The 15,532-nt window shown below is 41.1% G+C and overlaps 1 protein-coding gene across 3 annotated transcripts in view; it reads left to right on the top strand.

Moving 5' to 3' along the window:
* Nucleotides 1-15,532, top strand: part of msrb3 (methionine sulfoxide reductase B3) — a 98,699-nt gene that overhangs the window by 37,753 nt on the left and 45,414 nt on the right. For all 3 annotated transcript variants that reach the window (XM_080191729.1, XM_080191730.1, XM_080191732.1), the window contains 2 exons: nt 6,759-6,867; nt 9,009-9,086. In XM_080191729.1, coding sequence (XP_080047855.1) covers nt 6,759-6,867; nt 9,009-9,086 — 187 coding nt within the window. The remainder of the gene's footprint in view (nt 1-6,758; nt 6,868-9,008; nt 9,087-15,532) is intronic.

Genomic DNA, 15,532 nt, shown 5'->3' with positions numbered 1-15,532 from the left:
CCAGGACTCCTGAGATCTTTTTGGCTGTTTGAACCTGGCCTTCTGACGCATGCCATTCTTTGAGATTTTAACCGATTCAGCTTAACTGTAGCATTCATGCAGCTTCAAAACTTCAAACCTCATTTCCAAGTCTACCTAAACTGCTGTAGCTTTGGGAGCCAAGTCCCGTGGAAGGAGCAGAAATGCAGATTCTATCCCATCACAGAGGCTGGTGGGAAAATGCACTGTATCGTCTGATCTTGACTTAATTAATTGGTGTTTTGTGCCATATTCCATGGTGCAGCAAGCCTGTGCTGCACCGTGGAGTATGTGACATCATATCTGAGCACCACACTGAAAAGGCACCCCCCTCTCTCACCACCACTGATGTGGTGTTCCGAGGTTTCTGTCACTCTCCATCCTGGCAGCTCCAGGCTTTGCTCACATTACATTTTTCCAGACATGCCTCGCACTGGCATGTTTTCCTAACCGTGCCACGAATAATTAGGGGTCATAGAGTCGTAGAGGTTTATAGCATGGAAACAGGCCCTTCGGCCCAACTTGTCCATACCATCTTTTTTTTAAACCCCTAAGCTAATCCCAATTGCCTGCATTTGGCCTGTATCCCTCTCTGCCCATCGTACCCATGTAACTATCTAAATGCTTTTTAAAAGATAAAATTGTACTTGCCTCTACTGTTACCTCTGGCAGCTTGTTCCAGACACTCACCACCTTCTGTGCGAAAAAATTACCGCTCTGGACACTTTCGTATCTCTCTCCTTAAACCTATGCCCTCTAGTTTTAGACTCCCCTACCATTGGGAAAGATATTGACTATCTACCTTGTCTGTGCCGCTCATTATTTTATAGACCTCTGTAAGGTCACCCCTCAGCCTCCTATGCTCCCAGTCTATTCAGCCTCTCATATCTCAATCCATCAAGTCCCGGTAGCATCCTAGTAAATCTTTTCTGCACTATTTCTAGTTTAATAATATCTTTTCTATAATAAGGTAACCAGAATTGCGCCCAGTACCAGTGTCTTGTACAACTTCAACAAGATGTCCCAACTCCTGTATTCAATGTTCTGACCGATGAAACCAAGCATGCTGAATGCCTCCTTCACCACTCTGTTCACTTGTGACTCCACTTTCAAGGAGCTATGAACATGTACCCCTAGATCTCTTTGTTCTGTAACTCTTCCCAATGCCCTACCATTAAGCGAGTGAGTCCTACCCTGGTTCAATCTACCAAAAATGCATCATCTTGCATTTGTCTAAACTAAATTCCACCTGCCATTCGTCAGCCCACCGGCCCAATTGATCAAGATCTCGTTGGAATTGGAGATAACTTTCTTCACTGTCCATTATGCCACCAATCTTGGTGTTATCTGCAAACTTACTAACCATGCCCCATGGATGTGTGGTCGAGTCTTCATCTACATCCCATTAGTGGAATGCAAATTAGTTTCACACCAGCCTTCAGCAGGTTTCCCAATGGCAGGCACCAGCCAAAGATCCTGTGTAAATTCACGCTAGCATGAAATTGATTTTTTTTTCTCTCCTTGCCGAATTCTCCCCCACTACTGAACCTGCTGGTGGAGACTTGGGAGAATTCCATCCTGTATGTTCCACAGCTCCTTCCTAAAAGCTTTCCACTTCCTCTCCAGCTGAAAGAAGCTTCCTGACGGTGACTATTCACTTTATCTTAAGACAATTAATTTTGCCCTAATACTAGATTAAACATTGATCTGATCTGGAATCTTATGGCAAATGGCAGTCCAGTGAAAATTTAATTATCTCTGGAGAATTATGGAAAAATCCCATCAACTGGCAATGACCCACACCAACACTAATTTCCTACCAATTGCCCTACTATTTACGTTCTCCTCCAGCAAGAGCACTCTTTGCAAGTGACTTGAACTGTGTGCTATCCCTGAGCGAGTGCGAGTACCTGAGTGATGCTTTTCTATTTTTAATATCCTTTCTGCATATAGCTTTTGTGACATTCAGTTCAAGTTGTATGCTTGTGTCAACACAACTAATAACTTCTAACCAATTCAAAGACTTCAGCAGGTCTGGCAGCATCTGTAAGGAGAGAAAAGAGCTGAAGTTTTGAGCTTTGATAAAGGGTCATCTGGACTCGCAACTCTCTCCTTACAGATGCTGCCAGAGATGCTGAGATTTTCCAGCGTTTTCTCTTTTGGTTTCAGATGTCAGCATCTGCAGTAATTTGCATTTTTACAAAGATTTCAGCTACCCAGAGTTGCAACTAAATGCATGCGAAATGTATTTCACAATTCATTTTACATTGTGAACATAGTAAAGTATAGTCAAGCAAAGACTAATTGATCTATTTAGTCTGTCCCATTCAAGTAGAATGCCCTGTGCATCTTGGTAGTTACCCTTTCTACCCACAGAACTATGTTATGCCCTGAGAGAAGCGAAAAGCCAGAAACAAAGATTAACAAGGAAAAAAACATTCTAAGAAGTTCTTCTCTGACACCTTTAGGTGATCAAAACTAATCCAGGAAGCCACATTGGCTTTGATTTATGTTATAGTGTGTCCACCTCTTGATTAGATGATCCCTGCCCTAGCCAAAACCAGTCTCATGCTCTCTCTCTCTCTCTTGCTCACTAAGAAATCCATTGAGTCATCATTTGAACTGAGACCATGTTCTGCAGGTACACTACTTCCTGGGGAAAAGAACCCTTCCAAACTTATTGTGTCCTTGGATAATTTATAAACATTGACCCCGGTCCTCTCTAAGATATCCAATTAAAGTAATTGACCCATGTTAGCACAATCTACTTTCTTCATTATTTGATAGATTCCAGTTAAATTGCCCTGAATCTACATGTAATGTAAAGTATACGAACAAGTTCAGAGCTTTCCTGGGTAGCTAAAGTCTTTGATTTAGTTAGAAATTTATTGGTTGTGTTGACACAGGTGTATGACTTGGGCTGAATGTTGCAAAAGTTACATGCAAAAAGGATATAAAAATAGGGAAGCAACCCTAGGGAACTTGCTTAGGGATAGCACTCATTTCAGGATTCTTGCAAAAAGAGTTCTTGCCAAACGAGCATGTTAATACTAGGGCACTTAGTAGGAATTTCTCTAGGCGCCTGCTAATTTTGTTACTTGTTATTTTGTTTTCACCTCAAGTTCAACCAGCATTTTACTGGGAAGAAAACCATGGAAAATGCATACACAAATCCTTGATTTATGCTGTGGGCAGGCGAGGCTCCAGCCAGCAGCTTGCGTTAGTTACTTTTCCCTAAAAAGTTGATTTTATAATTTTGAATAAATATAAAAATTATGCAATTTACTCAACTTTTTAACATTAAATAAATTGTATATTTTGATGATTGCTGTTACAGTTAGGATTTGGTCTTGTTGCATTTTAAAGGTTTGTTTGTCATAATGTATCTCATCCCTGTTGAAGTAAATTGACTAAATAATGTACTCCAATAATAATTTCTCTAAACATCTTGAAATATTAGTTAGAGTGAATTAAGAATAGGATGACTGGCTCCAAATTGAAATCGGTTAATGCTGTTTCAAGTAGAATTCTCCACTCAACAAAATTGGAAAATTAAATGTTGGATTTCTCTGGGGTCCGTAGATCAATATGAATATTTTCCAAATGCTTTCCCACAGCTTTGAAATCTAACAAGCATATTGCCATGTAACATTAATGGCATTCACAAAATATAAAACATCTTTCCCTTCACGTTTTGAAATTCTATCCTACTTAAAGTATGTTCATTTTGGAGATGATGTGTTTGAACAATGGTGTATGATGCTATGTAATGATGGTATACAGGATGAATTAGTTGCTCAGCAACTGTTCTCAATCACATATTTGTAGTGATGGGAAAGACAGACTCATCCAAAATTTCAGGAGGAACAGTGACCAAAGATTTGAGGGGTTTTCCTATAACTGCTAATTTTAGGAGGTTGCTGAAAACTTTGAGGAAAAAGCCAAGAAGGAGAAAATGGGGAATTGACTTAAGTTGCAAAAACAATTTTTTAAAAAATTAGATCATCGTCTTGCTATGTCTTAGAATTTCTACTTGTATAATCTTTAAATAAGGCCCTACAACAATCAAAAATCTAAGCAAATGCATAAATACACTCTGATGGTCTGCATTAATTTAAATTAAGAATAACAGAATGCAAGCTAGAAGTGATGAGGCACAAATTAGTTTTTAAACAGCACTTACTTGAATCAATTCTGTATTCCACAGATTTCCTTAATGGCCTGCTTGTACACATGCGTCTTGTGCTATAAAGCATTCAAAATTAATTCAATTAATTATTAGAAATAATGCTGTTAAATTGCATTTAACTTACAAGATTAAGGCTGAATGTTTGAATAAGAATTTGAAAATGCTAGGATTGTACTTTTCAAAGTAACTTAATTCAGTGTAATGTTAATGTTCTAAGTTATATTTTTGTAACAGTAGTGTGAAGTTTTCCACCTCTGGTTATGAGTGCTTGTCTTGATGAATGCCATGCCATTTGCTAATCCTTTTTGTTTGCTATTAAACCTACTGAGTGACTCAGTTAACACAAATAATGGGGAGATGATGGCCTAGTGGTATTATCACTAGACTATTAATCCAGAAACTCAGCTAATATTCCAGCTTTGAATCCTGCCACGGCAGACGATGGAATTTTAATTCAAGTGTTAAAAAATGTGGAATTAAGAATCTACTGATGCCCATGAAACCATTGTTGATTGTCGGAAAAACCCATCTGGCTCACTAATGTCTTTTAGGGAAGGAAATCTATTGTCCTTATCCAGTTTAGCCTACATATGACTCACAACTGCCGTCCAAGGGCAACTAGGGTGGGCAATAAATGCTGGCCAGCCAGTCACGTCCATGCCCCATTACTGAGTTTTAAAAAAAACTGCTTGGGCCAGGCAGGGCAAACTTCAACCAGCATTTCTCCTGCTATCCAGGAACTCAATTCAAAACCATGTTTGGTGGGTTGGATAGACACAGAATTAGATGCAACCCTGATGCCCCACAGATGAATACCCTGACAATTCTATTGTCAGGAAGAAAGGCAAACAGGATGAGAAAGAAAGGCAGATGATGTCTCGAGGAAAATTCTGACCAGTAGCATTTAGTTCCAGTACTAGTCATTGAAACTGGAATACACTTATGACTAAGCTACTTATTCCAACCTGCCTATATATCATTCTGTCTGCAAGGATATTCAAGTAATTCAGCATATTTGTGTTCCAACATGCTGTTTTTGTAAAGTGATTATTCAATAGGCTATGTATGTAATTTCCCACAGGATGAATAGTTAGATATTGGTTCAACTTCTGTTATTCAGAGATTGCACACTGCTCTCTAAGAATTGTACATTTGGAAGCAAGCCAATCTTTTTGTTCCACATTAGCCTTTAGAAGATTGGTCAAGAGTACCATTGGCCAAGGTCTTTAATATATCATAGATAAAATGAAATAATTTTGAGCTTTTGTAAGACTTAAAAGGATTTTAGTATGGAGAGGCCTTAGGTGGGGTGGGGGGAGTTGGGGGCGCGGGTGGGGTGGTAGAAGAATGATAGCTCAGATTCCTGTTTGGCTGTTCTAAACCTCCATGGAATGCCTTAGGATATTTTCCTAGATTAAAGACACTACATATATATAAAATGTGTTAGATAATTTTCCTGCTTCGTTGCTAACTGTGGCAGAGTTAATTGGATGGTGCTTGAATTTTACAAGGCATGAGGTCTTAGTGCCATGGCTCACTTTTAAAAGCATCTTTATTTTCTTATGTTCTACATAATTTTGTTAAAATTATGAAGAGCAATTAATTCTAAATTTGCTTACCTATTTGACATTCAAATCACTAAAGTTACCCCCATTTTTACATGTTTTGGATTATATTTTGCCAAGCTTATATTTTTCAGTAGAGGCATTTTAAATTGACGAAGCATTTATCATTGCCATAATTGGCATTGTTCACGTAGTGCATCATTTGCTCATTGACTTGCAAGTACAAATGTCATTTGCCTGAGCTGCTGAGTTTAGAAGATTTGAAATATGTTTGAGCAACGTATATTTAAAGTCACTTGAAACATCTTGATGTGTCACTGATTTCTTGAATGCAGGTGTGGCTGTTTTGTTATCCAGGTCGGACAGCTAACATTTGTCCATTTGCATTACAATCATCTGGGGAAATTGCCTTGTGCCTGCTTGTTCAGGGAAATCTAGTTTTGCGATCAAGTTCACCTAGAGGGAGAACTGGAAGATGGTGCCATATCACACTGGTAACTCATTTCTGCCATAAATTTCACAGGGTTCTGAAGGCTGAATTGGTACCATTTACATCCAGTTCATTTCATCCTGCCATTATACTTTGAACTCATTTGGTATCAGCATCTTAGAGACCAAGAGACACTTTGTACAGGGCTTTCATAACAAGAAGTTTAAAACAGTCAGCTTTCAACTCGGGTGAAAGCCACACTTTAGTTTCAGTGTGGAATCAAGTTTCCACTATCAGTACAATGTTAAACGTGATTGTGTACACACAATAAAGGCTTTTGGCTGTAACACATTGTCACTGCTTCACTGGAATCACCTGGCTGGTTTGCAATACATTTAATTGGGAATTAAAGGAACAGTCCACTATGCTCAGCTGAATTCAGTGTTGCATTGGGGCAAGTTTGGCGATTAGACAAATGAGTGCAGAAGCTACGCTTTGGCCATCAGCCAAAGTAAGTATTCAGGTGTTAACCTAAAGAGCTTCTTCTCCTTTCTAGGTTCATGTAAGAGTAAAAAGAGCTGCAAGGTGGTCTTCCCAGAACAGGAACTGAGGAAGCGTCTGACAGCCCAGCAATATCATGTGACTCAGGAAAAAGGGACCGAAAGGTAGGATTGGATGGATTGATTGAGGCATATCTTTGAACTGAATCATGTAGTGCCTTTGTTTCAGTTGATAAATACTGAAGGGCCACTGCTGTAAAATGGTTATGAAAGTTAGACACTGCTTGTACCAAGTAATTTCCTAATACTGATAATCAAAAAATTATAATGCTCTCTATAAATAGATATGGGCAGTGTAAGGTTTGGATCAAATCTGGGTCAGGACTAGCCTTTAGTAGTGTCTCTCTCTGCCTCACAGTGAATCAGTTTTTTCACTTTCTGTAATGAATTTTAAATGCTGTTCAATAAAAGAAGTTCAACTTTGTATTAGTGCTGTCTCTGTCTATTCTGAGGAATGAACATGCCCTACAGTACAACATGCCATATTTAGTTAGGCTAATTGATTAGGGCACCCACTTAACGCACGATTCAGGTCCCTTTCTGATATTTGATCATACATGAGTGCAGCACATGGCATACAGACTGCAATCATTGTACTCAAGGCAACAGCAGACAAGCCTTTATAAGAAACCACCAAAAAGGTATGTGAAACTGAAAGGAGCAGGAATGCTTAGCTTGGCTGCACATTAAATCAGTTCTTCCCCCCCACCCCTTATTCATAGTCAGCCTGATACTTGACCTTACCAGCTGATCTTCATTTTTTATGTGACTATCGTGCTGCCATTTGGCATGGGACTGGCCTCCCCAATGCACCTTTTGCATCCTGATGATGCAAGAGGACAAATTTTGAATGATGCTGTCACTCGACATTTGCGACACAGCAGTTTGCAGTTACTGCTGGGCTTATGCCCAAACTTCCACCGTGGCTTTTCTACCATGTTCAACGCAGCGTCCACATGGTTAAACCTGCCACTTCACTGCAGCAAGTGATGTAGATGCAGTAACTAAGCACATTGCCTTTGCTAATCTGATTGACAACAAAAAAGGTTGTGGAATTATTTTGGTCTTTTTTTTTGTTTCACTTTGCTAAAGTACATGAAGCAGCAAAGTGGTTGTCTGAGTGTAGACTGTTTCTTTGCTAGTCTCTCTCTCTCCAGATACTAGAGTTAGCTAAACACTGAGGGAAATGGACTGCTGCCAGTGAGCAGTTTGAAGGTGCTCATTGTGTGTTCAGACGGTTGGCTGCCAAAAGAAGGTAGCGTAATTAAGCCTGTTTTTGAAGCACATGTGGAGAAAGTATTTATTGGCTCATTTGCAGTTGGAATGTCAAAAATGTTCAATAACTACCCTCACATGTCTGTAGTCCTTGGCTCTCGGTGCTGTTTTAAAAGAAATACTCACCCTCTTCCAAGGCTGAATTCAGTGAAAAATGTTGAGCCTCTCAGCTGATATTAGTACATGCCAAGGCTAACTATTTGTCTAGTTTATACAGAAGACACTGGCACATGTATTCAAGAATCTCTAATGCAAGTTTATTAATGATGTAATTCTTGTTTCCATTCATGCCCTGCAAAATGCTCTTTACCTTACATGGGGTCCCAGTTAATAGGCTTCACTTTCTTCCTGTCACAATATACTGTTTGAATTTACTCGATGTGAATCATCTGCTTAGAAACTCCAGAAGTACTTTGGCAGCAGACCTTAACCTCTGTGCCCGAGCTTCCAGCCAAATCGCATTCTGTTGTGTACTGAACCAACAGAATGATTCAGCATGTAAAATTGCCCAGAGAGTATCAGTCATTTTTAAAAAAATCCTGTTTGTAAAAGTGAAAGCTAGTTGCGGAGACGGGGAAGAGAGTAAAAGAATAATGCAAAGCTTTATCAGTGAAACATAAAGCTTCAAAGTTTATTTATTAGTGTCACACACAGGCTTATATTAACACTGCAGTGAAGTTGCTGTGAAAATATCTCCTAGTTGCTACAGTCCAGTGTCTGTTCCGGTATACTCAGCGAAAATTTAGCCCACCTAACCAGCATGACTTTCGGATTGTGGGAGGAAACTTGCGCTGACATGGGGAGAATGCGCAGACTTCACACAGACAGTGACCCGAGCTGGGAATCAAACCTGGGTCCCTGGAGCTGTGAGGCAGCAGTGCTAACCACTGTGCCACTGTGCCACTTGCTTTATTATGCATAAAATAATGTTGCTTAATAATTTGCATGATTTAATGCATTTTCTCTTTCAGTGCCTTTACAGGAGAATATACATTGCACAAAGATAAAGGGATGTACAATTGTGTCGTTTGTGGGACTCCCCTTTTTCTGTAAGTACAAAAATGTCAATAATGGGATGATTTGTCATTAAATGTTTGAGCCAAGTATGCACTCAAGGACTTAAACAACAATTATATAAAAAATGATGCAACTATTAATGCTTGTTACTGCACTCTGATCCTGTTCCCAGGTTGCTGCCTACAATCCTTATGAACTGAAGTCATAACAAGACTTGTTGGGGGAGGGACAAGCAAAAAATAAACTACAAGACCCCCAAATTATCATAAACTTTAAAAGCTAAACAAAAACAGATGGCAGGATGCAGTGTTTAGCATAGTAAAGCTCCTTCAACTCATCAAATGTATTGAGCAGTTGAAAAGGAATGTTGTGGATTGATAATAAAACTTTGTCCAGATTACCACTGTTACCCCTTTAAACATTCAGGGTTCCGCAGCAACTTTGTTGATATTGAAGGTCATCTGGATTTAATAGACTTTAGAAGTTTTTCATTTATGGTATGATTGCCTCTTGGCTATTGTTAGCTTTCAACTGCACTAAGTGCATTTTTTTTCGCAAGTATTTAGTAATTCTGCTGACCAAATCTATTAATGAAATAATACACTCGATGCATTTTTTAATTTAGTCCTAAGTTGGTTATTTCTGATTAAATGGATATGATGTATTGTCTTGGTGGTACTTTGCTTTTCTTCATATTTATTTGTTATGTTTAGCGGGCCAAGATTTTTATTTATTGTCATGAGAAAATTAGTCTGTCCAGTCCCTGAGGGTGTGATCGTTCCATATCATGACTGATTACCTCTGCAAGGTTTCTTGCACTCTCAGGCCACATATAACACACATATAAGATGTGGCTAGGGGCGGCATGGTGACACAGTGGTTACCATTGCTGCTTCAAGGTATCAGAGACCCAGGTTTGATTCCAGCCTTGGGTGACTGTCTGTCTGTGTGGGTTTCCTCCCAAAGATGTGTGGGTCAGGTGGATTGACCATGCAAAATTATCCCTTAATGTCCCAAGATGTGGAGATTATGAGGGGGAGGGAGGGGTAAATGTGTGGGTTAGAGGGATAGGGCAGTGGGGTGGGGGAGGTGGACCTGTGTAAGATGCTCTGTCAGAGAGTCGATGCAGACTCGATGGGCTGAATGGCCTCCTCCTGCACTATATGGATTCAAGATAACCTATTGCACGTGAATCAAGGAGATGGCAGATGAGCCGAATGAAATATCCTATATTTGTTTTAAGGTGTAGAGATTGTGGCTTCTGCAGAAGTGGTAGATACTCAGGTTACATTAATATTACAGTGAGTCACATTTTTAAAAAAATATTTAAAAGAATATTCAAAATCTGATCATCAGCAACTCTTATGTAAAACCTTTCTAAAATGTTCCAAAGCCTTTCGTAGAAATTTTTCAAATGCAATTTGATAAGGATCCTCAAAAAGGGATAATAAAGACAGATGACCAAAATTTGGGCAAAGAGGTAGGTTTGAAGAAGTATCTTGAAGGAAGAGAAAGGTGAAGAGGTTCTAGGTAGACAATCAGAGTTTGGGACCAATTTGACAGCACTGCTGCTTGTGCAGCAATTAAAATTGGGGATGCACGAGAGACCAGATAGAAAGGAGCAAAGTTTTCTCAGAGGGTTGTAGGATTGGAGAAGATTGCAGAGGTAGAAAGGGCTGAGACCGTGGAGAGATTTGAAAATGAAGATGAGAATTTTAAAGTTGAGATGTTCCTTAACCAGAAGCCAGTGTAGATCAGCAAGCGCAGGAACAATGGGTAAACAGGACCCTGTATGAATTAGGATACGGGGAGCAGAATTTTGGATAAGGTCAAGTTTAACAATTTGCATTTTATGATTTACTTAAGATATTAAGTCTAAATGTGGAACCGATGCATGTTATCATTGAGCTAATATATACTAAGGGGGCACAGTCTTAACAAAGTAATTGCAAGGCCGTATGAGCACGAAACCAGGAAAGTTTTACATCCATTTTTCTTGTCGAGGCCACAGATGAAACCTTACAGCACTTAGTGCAAAAAATGATGCACAAACTGATTTCTGCCAGTAGAAGGAGGGGGGAGGCGGGCCTGAGTTTGCTGGAAAGCCGGTTGCCCACACTAGAGGGTGAAATTGCACACGCGCAAGTCTCTGTCAGTCCTCCCATCCCCTTGGATATCGCCCAGCCTGGTCAATCATTTCTCCCCCCATCCCCCAGGAGTACGGTTGATCGCTGCCCCGGCCAAATGCCAGTTGCAGAGTGCACTATATCCCCAGTCCCCTGACCACCCGGAGGCCTCAATGGCCACCGGCTCCCCCAGTGAGGCCACTACTTCAAGTCCTCATTGAAGGGGACCATATGTGATCCTCACCAGTGAGGACCTTCACTGGCAAGTCCATTAAGACAAGAAAGCCTGGACAATTGTGTCTCAGGGTGACTAGTAATGTTTAAATCAGGATTTAAATGTTATAATCAGCCTCGCGAGGCTGATCACACCTGAAATCTGGTAAGATTGCGAGAGGCAAGAAACTGGGCATGAACCTAATTCTTCACCTCTTTAGTGATCTTAGTGTATTGTTTTCAAATAACTGACTGTTGATTTACAGGGAAGGTGATGGCCTAGTGCTATTATCACCCGACTATTAATCCAGAAACTCAGCTAATGTTCTGGGGACCTGGGTTCAAATACTGCCATTGAAGGTGGTGGAATTTGATTTTTAATGACAATTATCTGGAATTAAGAATCTACTGATGACCATAAAACCATTGTCGATTATTGGAAAAATGGTTCACTAATGTCCTTCAGGGAAGGAAATCTGCTGTCCTTACCTGGACTGGCCTACGTGCGATTCTAGAGCCGCAGCAATGTGGTTGACTCTCAACTGCCCTCCAAGGGCAACTAAGGATGGGCAATACATGCTGGCGAGCCATGAATGATTTAAAAAAACAAAACTCAACTCAGTAAAGTTGCAATTATGGTTTTGTAATCCTTCTGTATGAATATTTGTTAATCTCGCAGCAAGCACTAGACATGAACATGCACTATGATGAATAAATATTTGAATATCAGCGTTACCAGCCAAAACTAAAATAGATCGATTTATATATTGTGTCCTGGTGATTTGAAAGTTTAGGCCCGTAAATTCCTGGCACTTCAGTGTCCAATTTTGGGAAGCATGCCAAAGATGCATTGGGGAATCCCTCAGGGAAGTTTCCAGATAAGCATTTGTACCATAATTGTCCGGAAGTGTTCACTTCCCCTGGGCAACTGTTCTGTGCTGCAAGCCATCTTAACAAAGTGTGCCGGGGTGTGGGGGGTGGTCAACAGTGGTAATGGTGCCACAGCAGGAAGAGGGCCCATTGCAAGTGATTCTCAAGCTATATTTAGTGAGGTGCAGTTCCATCCAGCTGGATGACAGTGGAGAGGTATTGGAGGAGGATGGTGTATGTGGTCAACTATGTTAAAAGCCGCAGAGAGATTAAGAAGGATGCAGAAGACACAGTCACATGAACTGTACTTGTGGCTTTAATACAGCTGTTCTGCCCATGTGGCAGGGGCAGAAACTTGAGTGGGTGCATTCAAGCTCAGGGAAGTTAGGAGCGGATTTGGGAGGTAATGTCATATTTGAGTACTTTGGAAAGGAAAGGGATTTAAGAGATGGGATGTTAGTTTCCGAGTTTTTTTTTGAGGAAACAGGAGAAAACAGCTGATTTAAAGGAGAGAGACAGCAGCTGACTGGCGGAACCATTTGCAGTATTAGTTAACATGGGCGCCAGGAGGGGAAGGTGGGTGGAATAGGATTGAGGAATTAGGAGGTAGTCTGCGTGGACAAGATGAGCTCAAAGTGGGTATAAGGAGAGCTAGGAGAGAAATTGGGGGAAGATGTGAGTTAAGGCTCGGGCAGTGAGGAGCAATGTAATTTAGAGGTGAATGAAGTAAGTAGCTTACTTTATTCATCATTACAGGATGTGAGTGTCGCTGACTGAGCCAGCATTTATTGCCATCCCTCACTGCCCTCCATCTCAGAGGGCGTTTGGGAGTCAACCGCGTTGCTGTGGGTCTGGAGTCACACTTAGGCCGGATCAGGTAACAACATGAGAATTAGGAGCAAGAGTAGCCCATCTGGCCCCTCAAGCCTGTTCCGCCATTCAGTAAGATCATGGCTGATCTTTTTGTGGACTCAGCTCTACTTACCCGCCCGCTCACCATAACCCTTAATTCCTTCACTGTTCAATAATCTATCTTTGCCTTAAAAACATTCAACAAGGGTAGACTCAACTGCTTCAGGAGGGAATTCCACAGATTTACACCCCTTTGGGTGAAGAAGTTCTTCCTCAACTTGGTCCTAATTCTGCTGCCTCTTATTTTGAGTCTGTGCCCTCTAGTTCTGGTTTCACCTGCCAATGGAACATAAGAACATAGGAGCTGGAGTAGGCCATCTAGCCCCTTGAGCCTGCTCCACCATTCAGTAAGATCATTGCTGATCTGATAGTGGTTCAGTTCCACTTACCCGCCTGCTCCCCGTAACCCTTAATTCCCTTGTTGGTCAAAAATCTATCTATCTGTGACTTAAACACATTTAACGAGATTGCGTCTACTGCTTCAATGGGCAGAGAATTCCAAAGATTCACTGCCCTGTGGGAGAAGAAGTTCCTCCTCAACTCTGTTCTAAATTGACTCCCCCGTATTTTGAGGCCGTGCCCCCTAGTTCTTGTTTCCATTCTAAGGGGAAATAATCTTTCTGCTTCTACCCTGTCTAGCCCCTTCATTATCTTATATGTCTCTATAAGATCTTCCCTCAACCTTCTAAACTCCAATGAGTACAGGCCCAGCCTACTCAATCTGTCCTCATAAGCTAACCCCCTCATCTCCGGAATCAACCTGGTGAATCTTCTCTGCACCCCTTCCAAAGTTAATATATCCTTTCTTAAATAAGGGAACCAAAATTGCACACAGTACTCTAGGTGCAGCCTCACCAGTACCTTGTACAATTGCAGCAAGACCTCCCTGCTTTTACACTCCATCCCGCTCGTGATAAAGGCCTCCCTGCTTCTACCTTATCTATTCCCTTCATAATTTTATACATTTCTCAAGATCCCTTCTCATTCTTCTAAATTCCAATGAGTATAGTCTCAGTCTTCTCCGTCTCTCCTCATAAACCAACCCTCTCAACTCTGGAATCAACCCAGTGAAGGACAGCAGGTTTCCTACCCTTGAGGGCAGTAGTGTGTCAGGTGGATTTTTATGACAATTGACAATGGTTTCAAGGTCATCATTAGGCTTTGGTCAGGTGGGTTCATGGGAGGGAGGATTCAGCAGAGGTAGATGATTGGGTTGTCTCAATCCGAGTGACAAAAAAGCCTTGCATTTGTTGTTGAAGTGAGGGAGGAGAGAAAATAGGACAGGAGTTTAAGAGGATGTTACAGTGCAGAGAAAAGAAGCCAAGGTGTTCTTTGAATTGTAGGACTATGATTACCAATTCTAGCAGGTGCGTAGGACAGCACTCCCAAGTGGTCCAGCCAGTTCTGGCAATGGATTACTAAACCAATTGCCCTGTGGATTTAAGGGAGCAGAGATTAGGGCCGTACTGGGGGAACAGCCAAGGTGAGAGAGAGTAATGCCTTTATTGGGCATTAGGATGTGAGAGTGAGGTTCAGTAAATCAGAAGCTGCAGAAATGAGGGCGAAAGGCTACACCGTTGGAATCCTGAAGGTGCAATTCTGAGTGAATTGGAAGATGGTCAATTTATCGAAAAATTTGAACATGAAAGAAAATTCTTTTTGTGTACCATTAATCCACTGAATCAATTAGGAATAAGAGTCTAAAGTTTGCTTTTAATGCTGAAAAAGCAGACATTGAAGGCCATGAAAAAGAATGCAGGTTAGAGGCGAATGAAGTAAGTAGTGTAATTTATTCATTTTTACGGGATGTGGGCTTGTTGCCATCCCTAACTGCCCTCCATTTCAGAGGGTGTTTGAGAGTCTACCATATTGCTGTTGGTCTGGAATCACATGTAGACCAGACCAGGTAAGGATGGCAGATTTCCTTCCCTGAAGGACATTAGCGAACCAGGTGGGTTTTTACAACATTTGACAACGGTTTCCTGGTCATTGTTAGACTTTTAATTCCAGATTTTTATTGAATTCAAATTCCGTGGTGGGATTCGAACCAGAGCATTACCCTGGGTCTCTGGATCGCTAGTCCAATGGCAATTCCGTTGTGCCACTGCCTCCCCATTTGTGGCAGCTGCAATTTGGCAAGAACAGGACTTTAGCAAGAACATGTCTTTTCCCATGGCACTATTTAATCAAGTGGGAGGGTGGCGGGTGGCCATCTTCCTGCCTCCCCCTCAATTAAGTCTGTAGCAGGAAGCCTATGGGACAAACCTTCCTCTCCTGAAGTGGACAATTAATGCCTACTAAGGGCCTTCATCTCACCGTCACTGATATTAACAACCAGTGAGCATGACAAGCAAACC

Source organism: Carcharhinus amblyrhynchos, chromosome 6, assembly GCF_965287045.1.
Source record: "Carcharhinus amblyrhynchos chromosome 6, sCarAmb.v2.hapA, whole genome shotgun sequence".
NCBI lineage: Eukaryota > Metazoa > Chordata > Chondrichthyes > Carcharhiniformes > Carcharhinidae > Carcharhinus > Carcharhinus amblyrhynchos.
The sequence above is the reverse complement of the archived record's forward strand: the minus strand, read 5'-3'. Positions and strand labels throughout refer to the sequence as shown.